The sequence below is a fragment of the Triticum urartu genome, chromosome 4 (assembly GCF_003073215.2).
Source record: "Triticum urartu cultivar G1812 chromosome 4, Tu2.1, whole genome shotgun sequence".
Taxonomy (NCBI): domain Eukaryota; kingdom Viridiplantae; phylum Streptophyta; class Magnoliopsida; order Poales; family Poaceae; genus Triticum; species Triticum urartu.
In genome coordinates this window covers 595,320,107-595,347,204 of record NC_053025.1, presented here as the reverse complement: position 1 = coordinate 595,347,204, position 27,098 = coordinate 595,320,107, and the positions used below count along the sequence as shown (strand labels likewise).

Here is a 27,098-nt window from a genome sequence, read left to right as displayed (position 1 = left end):
CGATCCCTTTTCCTGTATACACAAGCACTACCGCCTACTAGGCCTCGCCGCCTTTGTCGATTTGCTTGCTTCCGCCCTAGGCAGACACCGGTAATGGAGCCACTATTCGCCTCTCCCTCCTGCATCTTATTCTTCCGAGTTATTTACCCAAAACCATCACATTTGAGGCTAGGATAACAACTTGATACTATATTTGTGCCAGGGCACAAGAAACCACCGAAATTGCGTCTAATCTACAACGTGGAGCACTGATGCTCAAATTTAGTCGCGAAAACAGCGGATCTGACCGGTTGGGCCCACCTATCGGGCTGATGTGGCATGCCTACATGGATGGTTCGCTGAGGTGGCTGGAGGGCCCACCTGTCGGCCTCTCTCTTATTTCCCCCTCTCTTTTCCCAGGTCACCTTCCTCAGCAGCCCTGACACAAACATCCATATCCAGCGCCGCCGCCAGAGCCTTACCCTGGCGAGCCTCCCCGCCGCCCCAACCACCTACCATCCGCCGCCACAAGCCACTGGCCCGCGTGGATCCAGCCCCAGCAGCACCTCCAGCACTTGTCCCGCCCAGATCCGGCGAGGATCCGCCATGCCGCCCGAATCGCTGCCTGGCGCTAGCTCTGAGTCGGAAAGGAGCGCGACTACAGGATACCTCGCCCCGTGTGTTCTTGCTTCCGCCGCCGTTGGCTGTTGCTTGCTTGCGAGTGGTCCTTCCCCTCTCCGCCACAGCAACCTCGCCGTGGTCACCACCTTGTGACCAGCCACATCAGGGGTCATGGATATCAACGGTAGCTCGTCCGCCTCTCCGTCGAGCGCATGTGGGGTAGGTGGAGCAGCCATGGAGCATCAGTGCGGTGGGCCTTCTCGCGCTGGTACAGAAGGTGGCCCGCGGATCCGTCGGCGATAGCGATGACGACGCGAGGTTGCCCACGCCCAGAGCAAGCTCGTCGTCGAGATGATTGCATGCGTATGGTCCTCTCCTATCTGCCGCAGCGACCTTGCCGCAGTAGCGCCCTGCCACCGGCCACCGTTGTGAGCCCGCACGCCTGAGCTCAGGGAGGTGGCGTCGGAGGATCACGGGAGCGGCAACGGCTAGTCTGTCTCTTCATGGAGTGTCGGTGGGAGGAGATAGGTGAGCGCCGCCGCTCGGGCAAGGATAGAGGGGGAGGACGGCGACGTGCTCGCCGGAGCAGAGAGAGATGCAGAAGCGAGAGATGAGGAATAAAGAAGAAGGGGGGATATGTGACGCTGACAGGTGGGTCGCCCGTCCACCTCAACATTTTGTCCACGTAGGCATGCCATCTCAGCCCGGCAGGTGGGCGCAACCTGTCAGTTTTGCTGTTTTCGCTAGCAAATCAGGCAATCAGTGCTCTCCGTTACTCATTAGGCGCATAGTTGGTGGTTCTTCATGCCTTGTCCAAAAATTGGTACTAAGTTGTTACCATAGCCCCAAATGTGGTGGTTTTGGGTAAATAACTCTATTCTTCACTCTCACCCTCACAAGCATAGGGAGCGCTGTCTTGTCCCCCAGCAGCGTGGGATTGGGCTGAAGCGGGAGGCGGTTGTGCAGCAAAGCAGGTCAGCTATGGGGAGCTTGTGAAGGGATAAGCAGGCGGAGGGAGGCGTACATGGTCTCCGGCGAATTGGTCCGGTAGGATCTGAGGCGCGCCAGGGAGTGGTGACGTGACAGTGGTTGTGCGGGTGGCTGCAGCAGACATAGTGGGAGAGATATTATTCCTTTTTTTGGTTGTTTTCATGGAATGGGAGCCACTTGTAAGTGACTATCTTTTTAATAAGGTGTTGACTAGGATGCTACATCAGCTTTTAGAAGTCATGCGATGTCATGCAAAACTATCATCCAATCGTCTCGGGGGGTAATTTAGGTGGCATTGATAGTTCAAGGTTGTTTCCTAACCGATTTCGTTGTTTGGGGCTGTGAATTAAATTGACCCTAGAGTTTAAGGTTGAAATATGCACTTCTCTCAACATTCAACGCCCCTATATCAACCTTATCTTTGCATGAGGGCGTGTGCTCTTTGGTTAAGTATTTTCTGTTTTGTTTTGCATTCATCGAATGATGATATCCCCTTTTCCATTTTGTTATACTATTATATCAACCAACCTTGTCTGAGGGTATGTTTTGCAACTCTAGGTTTACTCCGGGGTCAATTTCAATTACCTACCGGCTATGTATCACGCTAAAAAACACAAACCTTTTATCCATGCTGCTCTTGAATCTTAATGGCGGATTGAGTTCGCCTTCTCTATGTCAGTCCCCACATCGATTGATTAATTTTGATGCTAACAAGTACGTAGTTTCAGGTTCCTGGACATACTTTGCGGTGCAGCTCTTGAAGTTACTCAATGTCAAGTTCCAAAAGGGATCGACATGATTAATCACTCACAAAGGAACAACAGATGGAGATTATCTCCCAACTCACTCACAGTCTTTACTCATGCATACACAGATACACTGGATACTCAATATTCCTCTGCTCAATGTCAATCCCTTTGTATACTAAGGTTTTTGTTTGACAAAGAGAAGTCCATATTACAACCTCGAGCTACCACCAAAGTCTAAAGCACAACCTTGAACTACAAACCGTCTTATTTACAAACTCAACTTTCAAAACCGGACAAATAGCAACCCTAGGCTAGTTTTTGACTGGTTTTGAAATCAAAATCCCAGTCAACATTAAAAAAGAAAAAGGAAACTTTACAACACAGTAGTCCCGAGAAGGGAAGGGGAGAGGAGATGGAGGCGGCGGGTGGTGCTTCTTGCTGGCGTCGAGGTCGCTGGCTGGTGGCGCGGCGCGGGGCCGGGGTCCCATCGGGTGGCGGCGTGATCCGATTGGATCGAGGGCAACGGCGGTCGTGGGACAAAACGGGGAGAGTTGTGAGGAGAGAGAGAGAAGATAGGTCAAGGGGTGACGTGGCGGCTGCCTGGCTTTAATGTTTTTTTACTTGGCTTTATTGATTTCGCTGACGTGGCTGCTAAGTGGATGGTCAAACTCGATCAAAACCAGGAACAGTTCGCTGAAACCAGTCGCGGGGTTGCATTTTGGTCGGTTTTGAGAGTTCGGGGTTGATTTTTAGACGGTTTTAAAGTTCGAGGTTGTATATTAGACTTTGATGATAGTTTGAGGTTGTAATGTGAACTTCTCTCTATAGCTAGCTGGCCTCGCTAAGTATCATCACAGAGAGTGAACAGTAACAGCAATTGACGGCTAGTAACAGTATGAGATGAAACGGTATTGGAAGATCTCAGCCGTTGAAGCGAGTACGTCGTGGCAGTAGGATAGCTGAACTTCAAACACCTGCAGCTTCACTCTTCAACAGGTGCAGGGTCAGACCTTCAACCATCTTTGGCATCTAGTCTGTGACCGAACTGTACCCATTTTTCGACGAATCATAAGCAATTGGTAACATTGAGGTCAATTATTGGCGCCAGAAGAGCTTTGTACTGGGCAATCACTCTTGACTAGGCAATCAACCAGCCAGATACACGGTGGCGCCCTCCGTGTGTTCTCATCTGCGCACATGAGTAGCCTGTTGCTAGGGCCTACGGCAAATGTTCCAAGAGAAATGTACCCCCTCTCCCTCCGTCCGAAATTACTTGTCGCAGAAATGAACGTATCTATTTGCATTTTAGTTCTAGATAAATTCATTTTTATCCATTTCTATGACAAGTATTTCTATGACAAGTAACATTCAGGACGGAGGGAGTATATGGCTGCCTCATCTGCAGTAAAAAAATTTCTTCCAGGCATGCCGATCACATTTGACGATATGATAAACGCAATTACTTGTCGGTTTTGTAGAAATTTTTCATGCTATCTCATAAGTCTTTGACGCCCATCCTAACTCGGACAAGAGTCGATGGCACCACCACCATCTACAACGGAATTCATCAATCAAAGCGTACACAGCCACTTCTGCTACTGCAATCCTCACTTAGTCGTTTTCTCCGACTCTTTGTCCCGGCAGTTCAAGACCACACGCAAACCGTCCAAAGCAACAGTACAGACACCACCCACATGGATCATGTTCACTTGTTCCGACGCCTAGTCCTCCCTCTAGGTAGGAGCGCTATTCGCTAGCATGGCAGACAGCACCTTTTCGCACATGTAGCCAGCAGGCCAGATCCTACAGCCCTAGGAACGGGCATTGGCTCCTCGCGTGCTCCGGGACCAGCTTCGCCGCGATCTCCATCGGAAGCCCCTTCAGCTCTGCCGAGCGCAAAAGATGAAACGGTAAGAAACCACGTGATCAGTCGACGTCGGTGATTCCGTAACACGGCTGACCGATGTGTGTCGTGTGCTTACCGTGGGGCTTGAAGTTGAAGAGGGGAGGAAGGAACCGGCCGTTGGGGAGGCGGGTGTTTGGGTCACGGAGCTCATCGAAGAATGGATGGATCAGAGCATCCAGCTGCATGAACATCGAAGTGCAGTGTTAGAATTACACAACTGTGTTCTGCATGTATGGAAACTGCGGGCTATGTATGTGCTCACAGCTGAGGACCGAAGGTGCGGTGAGTACTGAAGAAGCCTGGAAACCAGGTCCACTGCTTCAGGTGGCATTCGCTTGTGGAACACCTGCAGTTAAGGTAAAATTGTCATATATCACCACCAAAATTCTACCCTACAATAACTTGGAAGCACCAAGGTTCCATTCAGAGAGCCATCGTACTTTATGCCATGGATGGGCCTTGATTTGGGGAAACTTGAATTCTGTGTAGTTCGGGTTCATACATTTGATTTCTTCCCTTGTAGGTGTGCCCAGAATCTGCAACGACCATCACAAACTTGAGAATGAATGGCTTACACCAGTATGAATAGATAGCAAGATTAAGCAGTAGAATCACCTTGATAATCTCAACAAGTTGATCAACTCCACTTTCACCGGGAAACAGAGGCTGTTAATCAGAGAGATATAAATGTGAGCTTCATAATTTCTCCTCGACAAACACTTTTTTTTTATTCAACGTTTCTTTATAAGAGAAAGAAAACAATTAGGACTGCTGATTTTTCAAGTTCACCTGTCCTGTCAGAAGTTCAGCAAGAACACATCCAGCAGACCAGATGTCGATTGCTGTCGTGTACTCAGTAGCACCAAAAATAAGCTCCGGTGCCCTATAGTACCTAGAGCAGATGTATGATATATTGGGTTCGCCTTTCACCTGTAGAAGAATGTGTAAAATGCTAAACAGCATATCCTAAAGCTCAAATACAACAATATCAAGAAGGCTGAATACAATAGTATCAAGGATGGTCAAGGTACAATGGTACATACCAGAACTTTTGCACTTCCGAAATCACAGATCTTCAGCTGATGAGTGTGTGGGTTAACCTAGTACATAGAAGCAAAATTGTGAATCCAAAGGGAGGCATGAGAAGCTGATGATGTACATTGCAAATAATGCCTCGGATACATCAAGGTGCCTAAGACGCTCGACATTATCTTCGAAGATTGTGGATTGTGTTCGAATGTTAGCTTTGACCAGAAGCACTAGTCACTAGTCAGCACATCTGAAGCATATATCGTCTAATGGTTGCATACTTACAAAATTAAGATGGTAAGATTTTCTTTTGTGTTTTAGACCTAATCCTGAACTTTCAAATGAACGATAAACCACATCATAAATGAAATCACAGTGACTAGTTAACTACTGTGAAGAGCAGTGTGGGATTAGTAAATATAAGACAACCCAGATGTACCAGACATTGATCTTTGGTATTTCGCAATGCAAGGGGAACGGGAAAGTCCAAACACCAGCTACCTTTTTGCAGAAGATGGAATAATTTATAGCCTGTATGGAACCACTCAAAAAGTTCACTGTAAGCAAATGATGTCTTCAACTTACCAGAAGATTCTGTGGTTTTATGTCCCTGTGGCAAACACCAACGGTGCGATGGATATAAGCCAGTGCCCTACAAATCTGTCAAAGTAAACACGTATAAGGAAATTATCCAAAGTAACCGGGCTGGAGTCTGGAGAACTAATATTGAAATAAAGGTATTCATATACTATCTCTGCCCCAAAATATAAGAAGTTTTTGCAATTCTGCAAAAACGTCTTATATTTTGGAACGGAGGTAGTATGTTTGTAGAAAAGTAAAGCCAGGTCCACTTGAACTATGTACAGAGTTTGACATATTGGAAGCGCAATTCAGACTGTAGAATGGAAACTAATCAATCAGAATGGATAAAAAATCTGCGTACAAAAGCAGTAGGCAGTATCCCACCTTTTTTTTTGTCAAATTCACCAGGTAAGCCAAAAAATGCAAAATAGGATCCATAATCTGAGACAATAAACTACTCCCACGATTCCTAAATTACCCATCGTCTAAGATTCAGCATACATACCAAGGAAAACAAATTACAGTGCATGCATTGGTTTGGGCCGCTTTGCTCTCCAATCAAAGAATACATGTGCGCATGCATTGGTTCAGATTCTAACACGCTGGGTAATATGGGAAAAATGAGAAAAAGTAACATGCTGGGTATGATTATGAAGGAATGGAGGGAGTATATCAAAATCATTTTAATACAGAAGCTACTTGCTTGCAAACAGTATGCGCAATTTAATAAAGTAGTTATTTGCTTGTCGAGTTGCATCAGTAAGGCAGCACCACACATCAAGCTAAAGGAAATCTAACACTGAAGATAATGGTTACCTGATAAGTATATAGCTTCACATATATCAGTGGCATGCGTTGGTTCATCTTGTTGTAGTGTCTGATGACACGGTGGACTGTCTCAGGAACATACTCAAGCACAAGATTCAGAAAGAGTTCATCCTTTTCAGTGGTTGAGAAGAAGCAGTGTTTGAGAGAGACGACATTTGGATGGTCAAGTAGACGCATCATTTGCAACTCACGGTTCTTGTATCTCTTATCCTGAAGAACCTTCTTGATAGCTACTGTCTCACTTGTCTCCAAACATTTTGCCTGCCAAGCCAGATGTAAAGTTGTGTGGTTATGTGTTGATACAAAAAAAGTCAACAAGCAGCAGTTCTAAATGCCCTTGCAAACATACCTGGAACACAACACCAAATGATCCTTGACCAATGACACGTTCAGCCATGTAACTTATTGTCTGCCATTCACAAAATTGAATGCAAGTATCAGAAGCTTTAGACACGTTAAGTCAAGTAAGCAATGATTAAGCTGCATCTCTACCTGCTTCCTTTGGCCATCTCTGCCTCCGATAGTCGTGACTATAATATGACCAGCTTCTGTTCCATTCCCATTGATGATTGTTGCCTCTACTTCCTGCGACAGTGAACAAATTAGAACGAGTGTAAATTCCCAGCAAATCTGACTTAACATTGTAAACAGGAAGGTTATAACAACATATGATCATACCTTTTCGTCACTTATTCTCATATTACTAATTTCATCCGGCAACTTATCCACTTCACTACTACCACCAGCATCTCTCAGCCCAGATGCCGGTGCGACACCAAATGAGGTCATTGAGCTGATTCGGAATTATGACTCTGAAACCTTCAGAGCACTGAACATGTTATTACCTGCAACATTAAAGCAGCAGAAGTAAGGAACTTAAGTCGGTATTGCAAATCTGTCAGCAGAAGGCCCATGAATCAGTGGTGTGCATATCTGACATGAAAATCAATAGATCTCCAACCACCAGGAGTGCAAACTAACTAGTAGCAGAAGGAAAGCAAGGTTGCCGATGCGCAACAAAAACACTTCAGTGAATGGTTGTATAATGACATGTAGATACTACCAGGGTAATTCATGGACCAAGAAAACTTCATGTGGAGTGGGATAAACACACACAGCTACTTCTGCATATAAACAATTAAGAGCAAAGTAACACAATAAACAATCTGGCCGCACTACAACATGAATATGTGCAAGAAAAATCACAGATTTCAGCTGAAATCGTACATCTGCGACAAATAAAATAAAAATAATGCAACGAAACACTGGGTTGAATGGTGGACAACAACAAAATTACTGGATCACAACAAACAAAATAAAGTTACTTGACAATGGAGGAAAATAATCAGACAGCTTAGACAGAAGAATCCGAATGGACACTAAGGGTTCATCAACAATCTGAATACACAGCACTCGCGCAAAGATTACTAGGACCAGCTCCCAGGTTCCACAGCACAAGAGAATTAGCTGCTAGGATTTAAATCGGCAGAGACCCTTCCTTGTCAGCAGTTAAAAGGATTCACATCAATTTCCATGTGAACGAACAGCACCTGATGCGTTCGCCTGGTGACTTTCCCCAAATCAAGAAACTCAAGGAGCGACAGAGGATGATGATGACTGATAGAAAAACCTGTTTTTCCCCCTCATGTAGAAACGCAACAAAGCAAGATCGGCAATGTATATGCTAACCATGACCCATGGTAACTCCTGGTAATTAACTACGCCCTCCTCTAATTTCAGAATTAGCTCCCCCGTTACCAAAAGAGCAGGGGAGGAAAGGGGAGAACAGACGTTTCCCTATCGAACTGGGAAACCGAAACGAGTGCAGAGAACTGGAGATGTATGTGTGTCTGCAACAGGTTTGGGCAGTAAAAATCGGAGCTTCAACTGAATGCTCGGGAACACGCGCCTCCCCCCGTCCCCATGGCATGGCCCGGGGACCCAATGCCGCTCCGCCGCAGCGATCGCGCCTGTCCCCCGCCCAAGACCCACCGACGGACCGGCCCCAGGCGAAATTCGAGCGCCGATCCCCCGCGGATCTGGCCGCCCCTCGCGGATTCCAGCGGCAGAGAGGCCTGGTTCGGGGCGCGTACGTACCGGGTTGCTGCGGCGGCGAGGCGCTCCGGTGGACGGCCGGAACATAGGGCTGCGGCGGGCGCGGGCGGGGCGGATCGGAGGGCCTGGTCCGCAGCTGCCTCGGGGTCGCCTCCACTGGAGTGCGCTCCACTCCAGTCCAGTCCAGTCGCAGCAGCGGGTGCGGGTGCGGGGGTCGCGTCGCTGTGGTGGTCGGCGTGGGCCGGTGGGGTGGGGTGGGGTGGGGTGGGGAGAAGGCACGGGGAAAAGGAAATGGAGTTCCCAAAATAGCCTTCTCATGCCAAGAGCTGGGCGCCGGCTGACCGGCCAGGTGCATGGATCGGTCGTCTGGCCAGCCCTCGGATTGCCCGCTCTGCCGTTTTTCTTTATTGAAGTAGATAATTGCCTATGTGTCGTGGGGTTTAAACATTCTCCCTTTTTATATATATAAGGTGTATTTGTTTTTTTATAAAATTACACAATGTAAGGTGCATTTGTTCTAATTCCTCGTAATTCCGATCTTGGCCCTTCAGAAGAAAAAAAAGTATCTCTCCGCCGATTGCATGTATCTCTCCTTGTAGAGAAAAAAAGGAAACTATCTTTCTCCTGATTGTGTGTATCTCTTCCTTTCCTAACCTAAATGATTTACTTATCGCTAATCTACAAATTAGAGAAGGGTAATTTTATCTAACTAGTGCATAATTATGTGCCTTGATGAAAATAATACATTCTAGTGTGTATCAGTACATTCTAGTATTAAAATCTTTAAAAGATTTTGTATGGAATGGTCATGATTTATCTGCCATCTTATTATAATTACTTATTTGGTATGAATTTATTGATTTATCAAAGAAAATATTATTTTATTTGGTAAGTTAATAAAAGCCGATGGGAGAAAAACCACAGATGCAAGGAAAAAAATCAAACATGAGAAGGGAAGGGAAGAATGTATATACAGGTTGAATGAAGAACACGGTGAAATGGAAACCTTACATATATGTGTATGTGTATCTCTACTCCTAGAGAGGGAGTTGGTAGTCTTGTACAGTTTGTTTTTGTCTGGTTTTTACGTCTCACCTCCCACCACCCCCTCCCATCGATTTTTCTCTCTCTTCCATTAAAAACCCAAATCCCATTACGTGGGATCTTGTTTCGTGTTTTGTTTGGCAGATGCTGATTCAATTCAATCACATAAATGATAAGTAATTAAAAAATTAGAAGTCGCACCATATATGATATCAATTTCATAAAAGACGCACATAAGATTTTTCTTGATAACCTAACAATACAAAATAAGATATTCCTCCACACCAAATTCCTAATCCCGCACGCAATGCCATTTATTATTATCATTATCTCTATTGACAATCACAAGTTTTCTAATACAACAAAAATAATTTATCTTTTTCCTTATGGGCGTACGAATCCGCGAGCCCCAGCGAAGGGACGCCGTGCGCGACACCATGGAAGACGTCGTGGCCGGGCCTAACACTGTTGTGATGCTCGAGAATGCCAGGACGTGGATCATGGCATCGAGGACGACTGTGGCGGAAGGTGGGTCACCGAGCCGCCACGTACAGACGTTCATGGACGCGGTTATATTATATTTCTTGTCAGCCATGTAGAGACCCAGACATGCTATATTCTCAAATCAAATGTGGCTGTTCAAATGTCAAGAAATTCGTTAAGGAAATGTGTCTTACGATACTTGGTAGAAGTCGTCGTCATTCGTAGCAGTCATTCATGAGATTTTTTTTTGAAAATCGAGCACTGAATCAATTTGGAAGTCAAACTATTAATACAATAGTTAGCTAGACATTTAATTACGTATGCAATTCATTAGGTTAATTTAAATAGGAAATTTTTCACACTGAATCAATTTGGAAATCGAGTCATTAATGCAATTAATTAATTAGGTAGACAATTATTTATGCCTAAAGATAATTAGAAGCAGGGAATTTTTTTTCCAATCAGTCAGATAGATAATTGATTTGGTTGATAGTTAATTAGGCATGTGAAGAATTAGGTAGGCGACTAATTATTTGTGTACTTAATTAAATCAACAAGCAGTTAACCGCGCCGAATCATTTTGAAAGCCCTCGTGTGCAAGGACGATAAACAGGCTCTCAGCGACATGACCGAGCACCGCTTGCCAACATGGAGCGCATATTTCAGTGAAATTTTCGAAATTTCACATATTTCAATGGTGTCCAAAATATTTTTAACCCCTAATTTTTGAGGTAAATTCAAACTGATTTCAAAGTTAAATTAAATTATGTTAGAAGTAATTAAAATTAAGTGATATTTGAAATCTCAAAATCCAATACAATCTCCGAAATATGCAAAATTTCCAAAATATTGCATATTTCGATTAGGTTTGAAATGATCCAAAATTAAAAACTTTAACGGCCACCATGCGCTTGCGACATGGGTGACTGAGCGTTCACCAAGATGGATGACGACTATGCTCTGCAGGATATCCACACGCTGACCATTGCCAAATTTTTCGCGGGTGAGGACAACATGACACAACATTGACCAGTTGGTTTATGCTATAGTAGAAAGGAAGAGTGTTCCAAAAGTGGTCCATGGTGTTGGAGAAAGGAAGATTGTTCGAAATAATAAGACGAAAGAAGAAAGAAAGAGTATTTTAAAAAATAAGTAGGAACGAGAACTAAAATTGGCGAGGAATGAGAAAGAAGAAGATAAGATGTCAACGACGAACACACTAATGTTGACCTGGTGCTAGATGGCGCTAATGAAACGTCTTGATGAAGAGGCTAAGAGTAGAAGATGTGGGGAAGGACGAGGAAGAGAAGAATGACAATTATCCCTTCTAGCATATGTGGGCTGGAGGTGGAGCTAGGTGAGTAGGAATACGTTCAAGTTGCCACTCGCCTTCAACGTCAGTGTGCATTTGCAAAGTTGAATGGACCTTTTAGAATGTTCTCTATAACTATTTGTTGTTTGTGTCAATAGTATTGTTGAGGAACACGGTATTTCAAAAATTTTCCTATGATCACGCAAGATCTATCTAGGATATGTATAGCAGCGAGAGGGAAGACAGTGTCTACGTACCCTCGTAGACCGAAAGCGGAAGCGTTTATCAACGCGGTTGATGTAGTCGTACACCTTCACGATCCGTCCCGGTCAAGTACCGAACATATGAAACCTCCGCGTTCAGCTCGATGATGTCCTCGCCTTCTTCATCCAGCAAAAGGGGCAAAGTAGTAGATGAATTTCGGCAGCACGACAGCGTGGTGACAGTGTTGGTGAAGAACAATCTCCGCAGGGCTTCGCCTAAGCACTAAGAAAACTATGACAGAGGATAAACTAGAGGGGACGGGGTTGCCGGCACACGGCTTGGTGTTTCTTGATGTGTCTTGGGTGCTAGCCTTGCCCCTCTATTTATATGTTGATCCTTAGGGTCGAAACTTGGAGTAAAAGTCTTCACAAAGTTGGTTTCAACCGAAAGGCAAGAGTCCTTCTCGGACTTCAGGGCCAGGCGTCAGGGTTCCCGGCGTCTGGACCAGACGCCGGGGTCCCTGGCGTCTAGCCCCTGGACTCTGCAAAACTTCTTTTTGCGCTTTCCAAAAACCTTGTGGGCTTTCCCCTTTGGTCCAAATAAGGTGTTCTCGTACCCAAACATTTCGGGAAACATCCAGAACCCCTTCCGGTGAATTTCGGAACCCTTCCGGAGACCAAACACCATTATCCCATATATCAATCTTTATCTCCGGACCATTCTGGAGTTCCCCATCAGGTCCGTGATCTTACTCGAAACTCCGAACAACATTCGGTCACCAACATACATAACTCATATAATACTATATCGTCAACGAACGTTAAGCGTGCAGACCCTACGGGTTCGAGAACTATGTAGACATGACCGAGACATTTCTCTGGTCAATAACCAATGGAGGAACCTGGATGCCCATATTGGTTCCTACATATTCTACGAAGATCTTTATCGGTCGAACCTTAATGACAACAAACGTTGTTCCCTTTGTCATCGGTATGTTACTTGCCCGGGATTCGATCATCGGTATCTTCATACCTAGTTCAATCTCGTTACCAGCAAGTATCTTTACTCGTTCTGTAATGCATCATCCCGTAACTAACTCGTTAGTCACATTGCTTGCAAGGCTTATAGTGATGTGCATTACCGAGAGGGCCCAGACATACCTCTCCGATACACGGAGTGGCAAATCCTAATCTCGATCTATGCCAACCCAACAAACACCTTCGGAGACATCTGTAGAGCATCTTTATAATCACCCAGTTACATTGTGACGTTTGATAGCACACAAGGTGTTCCTCCGGTATTCGGGAGTTGCATAATCTCATGGTCAGAGGAACATGTATAAGTCATGATGAAAGCAATAGCAATAAAACTAAACGGTCATTATTCTAAGCTAACAAATGGGTCTTGTCCATCACATCATTCTCTAATGATGTGATCTCGTTCATCAAATGACAACACATGTCTATGGTCAGGAAACATAACCATCTTTGATTAACGAGCTAGTCAAGTAGAGGCATACTAGGGACACTCTGTTTTGTCTATGTATTCACACATGTACTAAGTTTCCGGTTAATACAATTCTAGTATGAATAATAAACATTTATCATGATATAAGGAAATATAAATAACAACTTTATTATTGCCTCTAGGGCATATTTCTTCAGTCTCCCACTTGCACTAGAGTCAATAATCTAGTTCACATCGCCATGTGATTTAACACCAATAGTTCACATCACCATGTGATTAGTTCACATCGCCATATGACTAATACCCAAAGGGTTTTTACTAGAGTCAATAATCTAGTTCACATCGCTATGTGATTAACACCCAAAGAGTACTAAGGTGTGATCATGTTTTTCTTGTGAGAGAAGCTTAGTCAATGGGTCTGTCACATTCAGAGCCGTATGTATTTTGCAAATTTTATATGTCTACAATGCTATGCATGGAGCTACTCTAGCTAATTGCTCCCACTTTCATTATGTATCCAGATTGAGACTTAGAGTCATCCGGATCGGTGTAAAAGCTTGCATCGGTGTAATTCTTTACGACGAACTCTTTATCACCTCCATAACCGAGAAATATCTCCGTAGTATTCTAAGGATAATTTTGACTGTTGTCAAGTGATCCACTCTTGGATCAATATTGTACCCCCTTGCCAAACTCATGGCAAGGTACACAATAGGTTTGGTACACAACATAGCATACTTTATAGAACCTATGGCTGAGGCATAGGGAATGACTTTCATTCTCTTTCTATTTTCTGTCGTGGTCGTGTTTTGAGTCTTACTCAACTTTACACCTTGCAATACAGGCAAGAACTCCTTCTTTGACTATTCCATTTTGAACTACTTCAAAAATCTTGTCAAGGTATGTACTCATTGAAAAAATCTTATCAAGCGTCTTGATCTATATCTATAGATCTTGATGCCCAATATGTAAGCAGCTTCACTAAGGTCTTTCTTTGAAAAACTCCTTTCAACCACTCCTTTTTGCTTTCCGGAAAATTCTACATCATTTCCGATCAACAATATGTCATTCACATATACTTATCAGAAAGGCTGTAGTGCGCCCAATCACTTTCTTATAAATACAGGCTTCACCACAAGTCTGTATAAAACTATATGCTTTGATCAACTTATTAAAGCATATATTCCAACTCCAAGATGCTTGCACTAGTCCATAGATGGATCGCTGGAGCTTGCACATTTTGTTAGCACCTTTAGGATTGAAAAAACCTTCTGGTTGTATCATATACAACTCTTCTTTAATAAATCCATTAAGGAATGCAGTTTTGATATCCATTTGTCAGATTTCATAAAATGTGGCAATTGCTAACATGATTCAGACAGACTTTAAGCATTGGTACGAGTGAGAAAATCTCATCGTAGTCAACATCTTAAACTTGTCAAAAAACCCTTTTCGACAAGTCGAGCTTTGTTGATAGTAACACTACTATCAGCGTCCGTCTTCCTCTTGAAGATCCATTTATTCTCAATGGCTTGCCGATCATCGGTCAAGTCCACCAAAGTCCACACTTTGTTCTGGTACATGGATTCTATCTCAGATTTCAGGGCCTCAAGCCATCTGTCGGAATCTGGGCTCATCATCGCTTCCTCATAGTTCGTAGGTTTATCATGGTCTAGTAAGATGACTTCTAGAACAGGATTACCGAACCACTCTGGTGCGGATCGTACTCTGGTTGACCTACAAGGTTCGGTAGTAACTTGATCTGAAGTTTCATGATCATCATCATTAACTTCCTCACTAATTGGTGTAGGCATCACTGGAACTGATTTCAGTGATGAGCTACTTTCCAATTCGAGAGAAGGTGCAATTACTTCATCAAGTTCTATTTTCCTCCCACTCACTTCTTTCGAGAGAAACTCCTTCTCCAGAAAGGATCCACTCTTAGCAACAAAGATCTTGCCTTCGAATCTGTGATAGAAGGTGTACCCAACAGTTTCTTTTGGGTATCCTATGAAGACGCACTTCTCCGATTTGGGTTTGAGCTTATTAGGTTGAAACTTTTTCACATAAGCATCGCAACCCAAACTTTAAGAAACGATAGCTTAGGTTTCTTGCTAAACCACAGTTCATACGGTGTCGTCTCAACGGATTTTTAGACGGTGCCCTATTTAACATGAATGGCGATGTCTCTAATGCATAACCCCAAAACGATAGCGGTAAATCGGTAAGAGACATGATAGATCGCACCATATCTAATAAAGTACGGTTACGACGTTCGGACACACCGTTACGCTGTGGTGCTCCAGGTGGCGTGAGTTGTGAAACTATTTCACATTGTTTCAAATGAAGGCCAAACTCGTAACTCAAATATTCGCCTCCATGATCTGATCGTAGAAACTTTATTTTCTTGTTACGATGATTCTCAACTTCACTCTGAAATTCTTTGAACTTTTCAAATGTTTCAGACTTGTGTTTCATTAAGTAGATATACCGATATCTGCTCAAATCATCTGTGAAGGTCAAAAAATAATGATACCCACCGCGAGCCTCAACACTCATCGGACCGCATACATCGGTATGTATTATTTCCAATAAGTCAGTGGCTCACTCCATTGTTCTGGAGAACGGAGTCTTAGTCATCTTGCCCATGAGGCATGGTTCGCAAGCATCAAATGATTCATAATCAAGTGATTCCAAAAGTCCATCCGCATGGAGCTTCTTCATGCGCTTCACACCAATATGACATAAACGGCAGTGCCACTAGTATGTTGCACTATCATTATCAACTTTGCATCTTTTGGCATAAATATCATGAATATGTGTATCACTACGATCGAGATTCAATAAACCATTCATCTTGGTTGTATGACCACAGAAGGTTTTATTCATGTAAACAGAATAACAATTATTCTTTGACTTAAATGAATAAGTTATTGCAATAAACATGATCCAATCATATTATGCTCAACGGAAACACCAAATAACATTTATTTTAGGTTCAACACTAATCGCGAAGGTAAAGGGAGTGTGCGATGGTGATCTTATCAACCTTGGAATCACTTCCAACACACATCATCACCTCGCCAACTAGTCTCTGTTCATTTTGTAACTCCTGTTTCAAGTTACTAATCTTAGCAACTGAACCAATATCAAATACCCAGGGGCTACTATGAACACTAGTAAAGTACACATGAATAACATGTATATCATATATACTTTTGTTCACTTTGCCATCCTTCTTATCCGCCAAGTATTTGGGTCAGTTCCGCTTCTAGTGACCATTTCCTTTGCAGTAGAAGCACTCAGTTTCAGGCTTGGTCTAGCTTTGGGCTTCTTCATGGGAGTAGCAACTTGCTTGCCATTCTTCTTGAAGTTCCCTTTCTTTCCCTTGCACTTTTACTTGAAACTAGTAGTATTGTCAACCATCAACACTTGATGCTTTTCTTGATTTCTACTTTCACCGATTTCAGCATCGCGAAGAGCTCGGTGAATCATTTTCGTCATCCCTTGCATATTATAGTTCATCACAAAGTTCCAGTAACTTGGTGATAGTGACAAGAGAACTCTGTCAATCACTATCTTATTTGGAAGATTAACTCCACTTGATTCAAGCGATTGTAGTACTCAGACATTCTGAGCACATGCTCACTGGTTGAGATATTCTCCTCCATCTTGTAGGCAAAATACTTGTCAGAGGTCTCGTACCTCTTAACATGGGCATGAGTCTGAAATATCATTTTCAGCTCTTGGAACATCTCATATGCTCCATGGCATTCAAAACATTTTTGAAGTCCCGGTTCTAAGCCGTAAATCATGGTGCACTGAACTATCAAGTAGTCATCATACCAAGCTTGTCAAATGTTCATAACGTCTGCATCTGCTCCTGCAATAGTTCTGTCACCTAGCAGTGCATCAAGGACATAATTCTTCTGTGCAGCAATGAGGATAATCCTCAGATCACGGACCTAGTACGCATCATTGCTACTATCATCTTTCAACTTAGTTTTTCTCTAGGAACATATCAAAAATAAATGGGGAGCTACATCGAAAGCTATTGATCTATAACATAGATATGCAAATACTACCAGGACTAAGTTTATGATAAATTTAAGTTCAATTAATCATATTACTTAAGAACTCCCACTTATATAGACATCCCCCGGGTCATCTAAATGATCACGTGATCCATGTCAACTAAACCATGTCCGATCATCACGTGAGATGGAGTAGTTTTCAATGATGAACATGTTGGAAATATGCCCTAGAGGCAATAATAAATTGATTATTATTATATTTCCTTGTTCATGATAATCGTTTATTATCCATGCTAGAATTGTATTGATAGGAAACTCAGATACATGTGTGGATACATAGACAACACCATGTCCCTAGTAAGCCTCTAGTTGACTAGCTCGTTGATCAATAGATGGTTACGGTTTCCTGACCATGGACATTGGATGTCGTTGATAACGGGATCACATCATTAGGAGAATGATGTGATGGACAAGACCCAATCCTAAGCATAGCACTAGATCGTGTAGTTCGTATGCTAAAGCTTTTCTAATGTCAAGTATCATTTCCTTAGACCATGAGATTGTGCAACTCCCGGATACCGTAGGAGTGCTTTGGGTGTGCCAAACGTCACAACGTAACTGGGTGGCTATAAAGGTACACTACGGGTATCTCCGAAAGTGTCTGTTGGGTTGGCACGAATCGAGACTGGGATTTGTCACTCCGTGTAAACGGAGAGGTATCTCTGGGCCCACTCAGTAGGACATCATCATAATGTGCACAATGTGATCAAGGAGTTGATCACGGGATGATGTGTTACGGAACGAGTAAAGAGACTTGCCGGTAACGAGATTGAACAAAGGTATCGGGATACCGACGATCGAATCTCGGGCAAGTATCGTACCGATAGACAAAGGGAATTGCATACGGGATTGATTAAGTCCTTGACATCGTGGTTCATCCGATGAGATCATCGTGGAACATGTGGGAGCCAACATGGGTATCCAGATCCCGCTGTTGGTTATTGACCGGAGAACGTCTCGGTCATGTCTGCATGTCTCCCGAACCCGTAGGGTCTACACACTTAAGGTTCGATGACGCTAGGGTTATAAAGGAAGTTTGTATGTGGTTACCGAATGTTGTTCGGAGTCCCGGATGAGATCCCGGACGTCACGAGGAGTTCCGAAATGGTCCGGAGGTAAAGATTTATATATGGGAAGTCCTGTTTTGGTCACCGGACAAGTTTCGGGGTCACCGGTATTGTACCGGGACCACCGGAAGGGTCCCGGGGGTCCACCGGGTGGGGCCACCTGCCCCGGGGGGCCACATGGGCTGTAAGGGTGTGCACCTTGGCCTATATGGGCCAAGGGCACCAGCCCCAAGAGGCCCATGCGCCAAAGGTTAAGGAAAGGAAGAGTCCTAAAAGGGGAAGGCACCTCCGAGGTGCCTTGGGGAGGAGGGACTCCTCCTAGCCGCACCCTTCCTTGGAGGAAGGGCCAAGGCTGCGCCTCCCCCCCTCTCCCTTGCCCCTATATATATGTGGGGGGTGGGAGGGCAGCCATACCAATGTTCTGGTGCAGCCCTCCCCTTCTCCCAAGTCCTTCTCCTCTCCCGTGGTGCTTGGTGAAGCCCTGCAGGATTGCCACGCTCCTCCACCACCACCGCGCCGTTGTGCTGCTGCTGGATGGAGTCTTCCTCAACCTCTCCCTCTCTCCTTGCTGGATCAAGGCGTGGGAGACGTCACCGGGCTGTACGTGTGTTGAACGCGGAGGTGCCGTCCGTTCGGCACTTGGTCATCGGTGATTTGGATCACGACGAGTACGACTCCATCAACCCCGTTCACTTGAACGCTTCCGCTTAGCGATCTACAAGGGTATGTAGATGCACTCTCCTTCCCCTCGTTGCTGGTCTCTCCATAGATAGATCTTGGTGACACGTAGGAAAATTTTGAATTTCTGCTACGTTCCCCAACAGAACATCGCTATGTTGATCATATCTATTATATGATTCACGTTCGACCTTTCGGTCTTAGTGTTCCGAGGCCATATCTGCATATGCTAGGCTCGTCAAGTTTAACCCGAGTATTCCGCGTGTGCAAAACTGTCTTGCACCCGTTGTATGTGAACGTAGAGCTTATCACACCCGATCATCACGTGGTGTCTTGGCACGATGAACTGTAGCAACGGTGCATACTCAAGGAGAACACTTATACCTTGAAATTTAGTGAGGGATCACATTATAATGCTACCACCGTACTAAGAAAAATAAGATGCATAAAGTTTAAACATCACATGCAATCAAAATAAGTGATATGATATGGCCATCATCATCTTGTGCCTTTGATCTCCATCTCCAAAGCACCATCATGATCACCATCGTCACCGGTTTGACACCTTGATCTCCATCGTAGCATCGTTGTCGTCTTGCCAACTGTTGCTTCAATGACTATCGCTACCGCTTAGTGATAAAGTAAAGCATTTGCATGGCGATTGCATTCCATACAATAAAGCGACAACCATAAGGCTCCTGCCAGTTGCCGATAACGGTTACAAAACATGATCATCTCATACAACAATTTATATCTCATCATGTATTAACCATATCACATCACAACATTCCCTGCAAAAATAATTAGACGTCCTCTACTTTGTTGTTGCAAGTTTTACGTGGATGCTACGGGCTTCTAGCAAGAACCGTTCTTACCTACGCATCAAAAGCACAACGATTTTTTGTCAAGTGTGTTGTTTTAACCTTCAACAAGGACCAAGCGTAGTCAAACTCAATTCAACTAAAGTTGGAGAAACAGACACCCGCCAGCCACCTGTGTGCGAAGCACGTCGGTAGAACCAGTCTCATGAACGCGGTCATGTAATGTCGATCCAGGCCGCTTCATCCAACAATACCACCGAATCAAAGTAAGACGTTGCTGGTAAGCAGTATGACTATTATCGCCCACAACTCATTGTGTTCTACTTGTGCATATAACATCTACGCATAGACCTGGCTCAGATGCCACTGTTGGGGAACGCAGTATTTCAAAAAAATTCCTACGATCACACAAGATCTATCTAGGAGATGCATACAACGAGAGGGAAGAGTGTGACTACATACCCTCGTAGAATGAAAGCAGAAGCATTTATCAACGCGGTTGATGTAGTTGTACACCTTCATGATCCATCCCGATCAAGTACCCAACGTACGGAACCTCCTCGTTCAGCACACGTTCAGCTCGATGACGTCCTCGCCTTCTTGATCCAACAAGAGGGGTGAAGTCATAGATGAGTTCCGGCAGCACGACGGAGTGGTGATGGTGTTGGTGAAGAACAATCTCCGCAGGGCTTCGCCTAAGCACTACGAAAACTATGACGGAGGATAAACTAGAGGGGACTGGGTTGCCGGCACACGGCTTCGTGTTTCTTGATGTGTCTTGGGTGCTAGCCATGCCCCTCTATTTATATGTTGATCCTTGGGGTCAAAACTTGCAGTAAAAGCCTTCACAAAGTCGGTTTCACCCGAAAGGCAAGAGTCCTTCTCAGACTTTAGGGCCAGACGCCAGGGTTCCTGGCGTCTAGACCCAGACGCCAGGGTTCCTGGCGTCTGGCAAGACCGAGCGCAGGGATGTGCGGCCGGTGCAGCCGCACAGGGCCTCCAAGTAGCAGGGGCCCCATTTTAGGCCTAGTTTAGCTAGCAGGCCGGTTAATTAGCGTCGCAAGCGCGTACCTCTAGGTAATTGATCGCTAATTAGATGGCCTGGAGAATACCGATCGTTCGCATGTGAGTTGTTGGAATCCCGATCTAGAGCTAACCCTAACGGCGCAGTGTCAGACCGCCAGCGGCAGGCCGACAACGCAGCAGAGGACGGGCAGCGGCAAGGCCCGCAACGCAAGGAGGCACCGCAGCAGTCTGGTGCTGCAACATCCAACAGTAACTAGGGCAGGCATACGACCGTGTTCCGGTGATGCACTAAATCAACTAATCAAGGGAACTCGATGGACAGGTGCTAGCTCTTTGTCACTTCAATTTTTCAATCAACATAATATTGGCTGCTTCGTCTTCTTTCCACATGATCGCCGATCGATCTCGCCTCGAGGCTACTCGCTTCTCCTTCAATTCCTCATAGCTGTCCTGGGGCCGTTCAACCAGACAAGTTCGACGTCCATCTCTCGGTTCCCAAGTGAGTTCTATGATTTGCCTAGCAAGCAGTTCTACCAATAGTTTGTTCGTAACTCCCTCAAAAAAAGTTTGTTCGTAACTGTTTGATATGCATCAATTTGTCTAGACGTCTGATGTTTCAGGATCCAAGCCATGTCCACTACAAAATCTACCTAGAGAATATTAATCTGATTAACAAAAACGCAAGAAAAATGACAGATTGATGATTTAACTCAATCTCATAAAGCAACTAGAAATAAATCAACTTTTTTTCCATGGAGATAGGCCTCATTTGAGAGTTTGGCACAGGGCCCCGGATTTTGACGGCCCGGCCCTGGCGTCTGCCCCTGGACTCCGCAAAACTTCCTTTTGCGTTTTCGAAAAACCTTGTGGGCTTTCCCCTTTGGCCCAAATAAAGTTTTCTCGTACCCAAATATTTTGGGAAACATCCAGAACCCCTTCCGGAGACCAAACACCATTATCCCATATATCAATCTTTATCTCCGGACCATTCCAGAGTTCCCCGTCATGTCCGTGATCCTACCCGAAACTCCGAACAACATTCGGTCACCAACATACATAACTCATATAATACTATATCATCAGCGAACGTTAAGCGTGCGTACCTACGGGTTTGAGAACTATGTAGACCTGACCGAGACATTTCTCTGGTCAATAACCAATAGCGGAACCTGGATGCCCATATTGGTTCCTACATATTCTACGAAGATCTTTATCGGTCGAACCTTAATGACAACATACGTTGTTCCCTTTGTCATCGGTATGTTACTTGCCCAAGATTTGATCGTCGGTATCTTCATACCTAGTTCAATCTCGTTACCGACAAGTCTCTTTACTCGTTCTGTAATGCATCATTTCGTAACTAACTCATTATTGACATTGCTTGCAAGGCTTATAGTGATGTGCATTACCGAGAGGGCCCAGAGATACCTCTCCGATACACGAATTGACAAATCCTAATCTCGATCTATGCTAACCCAACAAACAACTTCGGAGACATCTGTAGAGCATCTTTATAATCACCCAGTTACGTTGTGATGTTTGATAGCATGCAAGGTGTTCCTTGGTATTCGAGAGCTGCATGATCTCATGGTCGGAGGAACATGTATAAGTCATGATGAAAGCAATAGCAATAAAACTAAACGGTCATTATGCTAAGCTGACAGATGGGTCTGTCCATCACATCATTCTCTAATGATGTGATCTCATTCATCAAATGACAACACATGTCTATGGTCAGGAAACATAACCATCTTTGATTAACGAGCTAGTCAAGTAGAGGCATACTAGGGACACTCTGTTTTATCTATGTATTCACACATGTACTAAGTTTCCGGTTAATACAATTCTAGCATGAATAATAAACTTTTATCATGATATAAGGAAATATAAATAATAACTTTATTATTTTCTCTAGGGCATATTTCCTTCAAGTATAACTTAGTTTAACCCAGTATTATATTTTAAACATGAAAATTTTCATCCCTGTCGCAATGCACGTTGAAGATGAGGTGGAGACATCATCTGGTTTTAAAGGTCACCGCCAAGAAGACCAAATCACCCACCTAGATCCAAGATAAGCCAGATGACAAAAATAGAAACTCCTCGATCCATCACCACCAATGGAGAAGACCATTGTAGAGGGAGAAGATCAAATGATATTTTATTCATAATCGCCTTCGTAACCGCCCGAGCTGATATGATAGACAAAGAAACACAAGGTACTAAACCTACACCTAAGGCATACTACTATAGATGTTCGCATGAGGATCCTGATGGCCCTCGCCCACCGACCACCACGAGGTCATCAGGGACAGGGAGCCACCAGAATGAACGCCGAAACAGGCGGTGCACTGGGAAAACAGTTGCCTATGATGACCCACAAGTATAGGGGATCTATTGTGGTCCTTTCGATAAGTATGAGGGTCGAACCGAACGAGGAGCTGAAGGAAATGGCATGTGGTTTTCAGCAAGGTATTCTCTGCAAGCACTGAAATTATTGGTAATAGATAGTTTTGTGATAAGATAAATCGTAATGGGTAACAAGTAAATAAAGTAACTAAGGTGCAGCAAGGTGGCCCAATCCTTTTTGTAGCAAAGGACAAGCCTGGACGAACTCTTATATAAAGCAAAGCGCTCCCGAGGACACATCGGAATAGTTGTCAAGTTAGTTTTCATCATGCTCATATGGTTCGCGTTCTTTACTTTGATGATTTGATATGTGGGTGGACCGGTGCTTGGGTGCTTCCCTTCCTTGGACAAGCCTCCCACTTATTATTAACCCCTCTCGCAAGCATCCGCAACTACGAAAGAAGAATTAAGGTAAACCTAACCATACCATGAAACATATGGATCCAAATCAGCCCCTTACGAAGCAACGCATAAACTAGGGTTTAAGCTTCTGTCACTCTAGCAACCCATAATCTATTTATTACTTCTGAATGCCTTCCCCTAGGCCCAAATAATGGTGAAGTGTCATGTAGTAGACGTTCGCATAACACCACTAGAGGAGAGACAACATACATCTCATCAAAATATCGAACGAATACCAAATTCACATGATTACTTATAACAAGACTTCTCCCATGTCCTTAGGAACAAATGTAACTACTCACAAAACATATTTATGATCAAGATGAGAGGAGTATTAATTATCATTAAGGATCTGAAAATATAATCTTCCACCGAATAAACCAACTAGCATCAACTATAAGGAGTAATCAACACTACTAGCAACCCACATGTACCAATCTAAGGTTTTGGGACCAAGATCGAATACAAGAGATGAACTAGGTTTTGAGAGGAGATGGTGGTGGTGAAGATGTTGATGGAGATCGACCCCCTCTGGATGAGAGGATCGTTGGTGATGACGATGGCGATGATTTTCCCCTCCCGGAGGGATGTTTCCCCGGCAGAACAGTTCCACCGGAGCCCTAGATTGGTTCTGCCCAGGTTCCACCTCGAGATGGTGGCGCTTCGTCCCGAAAGCTTCTTTCTGATTTTTTCCAGGTCAAAACACACCATATAGCCAAAGATGGGCACTGGAGTCCTGTCAGGGGGCCCATAAGGTCGGGGGGCGCGCCCTCCGCCCTTGTGGCTGGCTGGTGGCCCCCCTCTGGTACTTTCTTCGCCCAATATATTTTATATATTCCAAAAACATGCTCCGTGAAGTTTCAGGACTTTTGGAGTTGCGTAGAATAGGTCTCTAATATTAGCTCCTTTTCCAGCCCAGAATTCCAGCTGCCGGCATTCTCGCTCTTCATGTAAACCTTGTAAAATAAGAGAGAATAGGCATAAGTATTGTGATATAATGTGTAATAGCAGCCCATAATGCAATAAATATCAATATAAAAGCATGATGCAGAATGGACGTATCAACTCCCCCAAGCTTAGACCTCACTTGTCCTCAAGTGAAAGCCAATATCGAGAAACATGTCCACATGTTTAGAGATAGAGGTGTTGATAAAAATAAAATATGGACATGAGGGCATCATGATCATCTTTAGAACAGCAACATATATTGTCATATAATTTCTTATGCTAAAGTAACAATTCATTCACAAGATAAAGTATGAATCAGAAACTTTATTTAAAACTAACAAACTATGATCTCAGTCATTGAAGCAATTGCAATTTATCATAACATCGGAAAGAGTCAATTAAAGAGCTTTTCAGCAAGTCCACATACTCAACTATCATTTAGTCTTTCACAATTGCTAATACTCATGCGATACTTATGGGTTCAAAGCTTCAATCGGACACAGAGAAAGATAGGGGCTTATAGTTTCACGTCCCAACTTTTTACCTCAAGGGTAATGTCAACAATAATACTTTATGAAAACCTACATCCGAGTGGATATATATATATATATATATATATATATATATATCCGGATCTCTCCAACATATGGTGCTTGCCAAAGGAAAAAGTATAAAAAGGAAAGGTGTTGATTACCATGACTCTTGTATAAGGGTAGAAGATTGTCGGTGTACAAAAAGAGGGGTACACTTTTTGTACCCCTACAACTGTGCACGGGCAGTCTCAGCCACGGGCACCACCACACCAAGCAAGGCAAGGGAGGTGAGCCAGGGTAAGACCGAAGCTCAAGAGAACTAGAACGACGCCAAGGCCAAGACCACGAAGAGCAAAGGGGACGAAGCGGACTCCCCCAGCAAGATCCTTGCCGGGAGACAGTTCTAGCAGCCCCGGCAAGACCCTTGCCACGGCGACTCGTCCCGCGCCTACGGAGAAAATCACCCTTGAGTCCACTACCCCCAAAGGGCAAGGATTCGGGAGACATCCCCGTGGCGGCATGCAGATATTTGTGAAGACATTCAAGATCAGATACGCACTAAGGAGAAGACAAACCTTGGCGGGATCCCAGCCGAGGAAGACCACAAGGCCCCCGGCAAGCGCCTTTGCCGAGGATGACAGCAGGTGCCTCGGCAAGACCCTTGCCGGGGCCCCGGCAAGGCCCTTGCCGAGGACATCCGCAGGGCCACCATCAGGCCCACGCCGACTAAACCTCCACCACCGCATGCATGCAGCTGCCGACCCAACCAGCTGGGCAGGCACCTGCGTGGCGGCATGCAGATCTTCGTGAAGACCCACCACTGCGCCACCTCAGCTGCCTTCCTACCTACGTGGCATCGCAGGCGTCGCTGGCCAGGGCGCGTGTCGACACAAGAAGGAGCGGCGACGGACGAGACAGGTTTCTCCCCCGTCCCCGATAAAGCAAGGACACCTAAGCAAGACGCATTAAATGCGCCTTGTCATGTAATGCGAGGGATAACCTCGCATCACTATACCCTTTCCACCTCCTGTGTGCCACTGTGGCAACCCCTTTTTCTATAAAAGGAGGCCCGAGGCGACCAGAGGAGGGATTCAGCTTTTTGGAGCTCCTCACGCCCCATAGCTAGCTCAAGAACATAGATATACAATCCACCAAAGCAGGAGTAGGGTTTTACACATCCTCGCGGCCCGAACCTGGATAAACGAATCGTGTGCTATCTGTTTGATCTGCTCTTCTCACGACCCCGCGCCCCGCTAACCACAGTAGGGATTCTTGTGATCCCATAGGTGTCGTTCCCACCGACATCTCTAGGGCATGCCAGGTAGGAGGAGGCAGTTGTGAGAATCGGCTTTAGCAGTTAGTTCGGCGCTTCTTCATCATCATGGCACTCAAGAAGAAGACGACGGTGGCGGTTGGCCAGTTGGAAGCCGCACAGCCCGTCCCGACGCGGGCGAGCAGCGGACCGGTCGCAGAAAGGACCCAGGGCGCTGCTCGCGAACACCAACACCATCCCAGCAGCCGGAGTTTGGGAGGCGGCGATGTTTGTGTGCCTGGTAACGGGCCACATGTCGCCAAATCCAAAGGCGGAGCCAAACCCTTCGCGGGTGGAGCGGGGCCTTCCAGGGTCATCGCCGCCCCGCCCGAAGCGACGCAAGGGCCTCCAAGACTCCCACGCCGGCGCCAACAGCGCGCTCCTCCCAGGCAGTGTGTGACGAATGGCGTAATCACGCTGAAGATCCCGGGCGTCGCCGCGGGAAGAGCCCCGAGCGCCGCTCCCGGGACGTAGAAGACCTGCCCACTCGCCGAGGCGCTGGTGAAAACGGCATGCGATCGCGGGGTCGTGATAGAGCTCCTTCTGACATGGTCAGAAG

At 45.0% G+C, this 27,098-nt stretch overlaps 1 protein-coding gene across 1 annotated transcript; it reads right to left on the bottom strand.

The window, feature by feature from the left end:
- Positions 1-3,789: 3,789 nt before the first annotated feature.
- Positions 3,790-8,998, bottom strand: LOC125552993 (shaggy-related protein kinase alpha). Its single transcript, XM_048716713.1, has 13 exons — positions 8,782-8,998; positions 7,363-7,529; positions 7,177-7,269; positions 7,034-7,093; positions 6,673-6,945; positions 5,860-5,934; positions 5,289-5,345; positions 5,035-5,175; positions 4,861-4,911; positions 4,686-4,781; positions 4,508-4,591; positions 4,322-4,424; positions 3,790-4,225 (listed from the first exon to the last, which is right to left on the bottom strand). The coding sequence occupies exons 2-13, from the start codon at positions 7,471-7,473 to the stop codon at positions 4,143-4,145; spliced, it is 1,227 nt and encodes a 408-aa protein (XP_048572670.1). The 5' UTR covers positions 7,474-7,529; positions 8,782-8,998; the 3' UTR covers positions 3,790-4,142.
- Positions 8,999-27,098: the final 18,100 nt, after the last annotated feature.

Coding starts and splice junctions, on each gene's coding strand:
- LOC125552993 (XM_048716713.1), bottom strand. CDS start 7,473: ATGACCTCATTTGGTGTCGCACCGGCATCTGGGCTGAGAGATGCTGGT. Junction 7,094..7,176: donor GAGATGGCCAAAGGAAGCAG/GTAGAGATGCAG, acceptor TGTGAATGGCAG/ACAATAAGTTACATGGCTGA. Junction 4,782..4,860: donor AACTTGTTGAGATTATCAAG/GTGATTCTACTG, acceptor TGGTCGTTGCAG/ATTCTGGGCACACCTACAAG.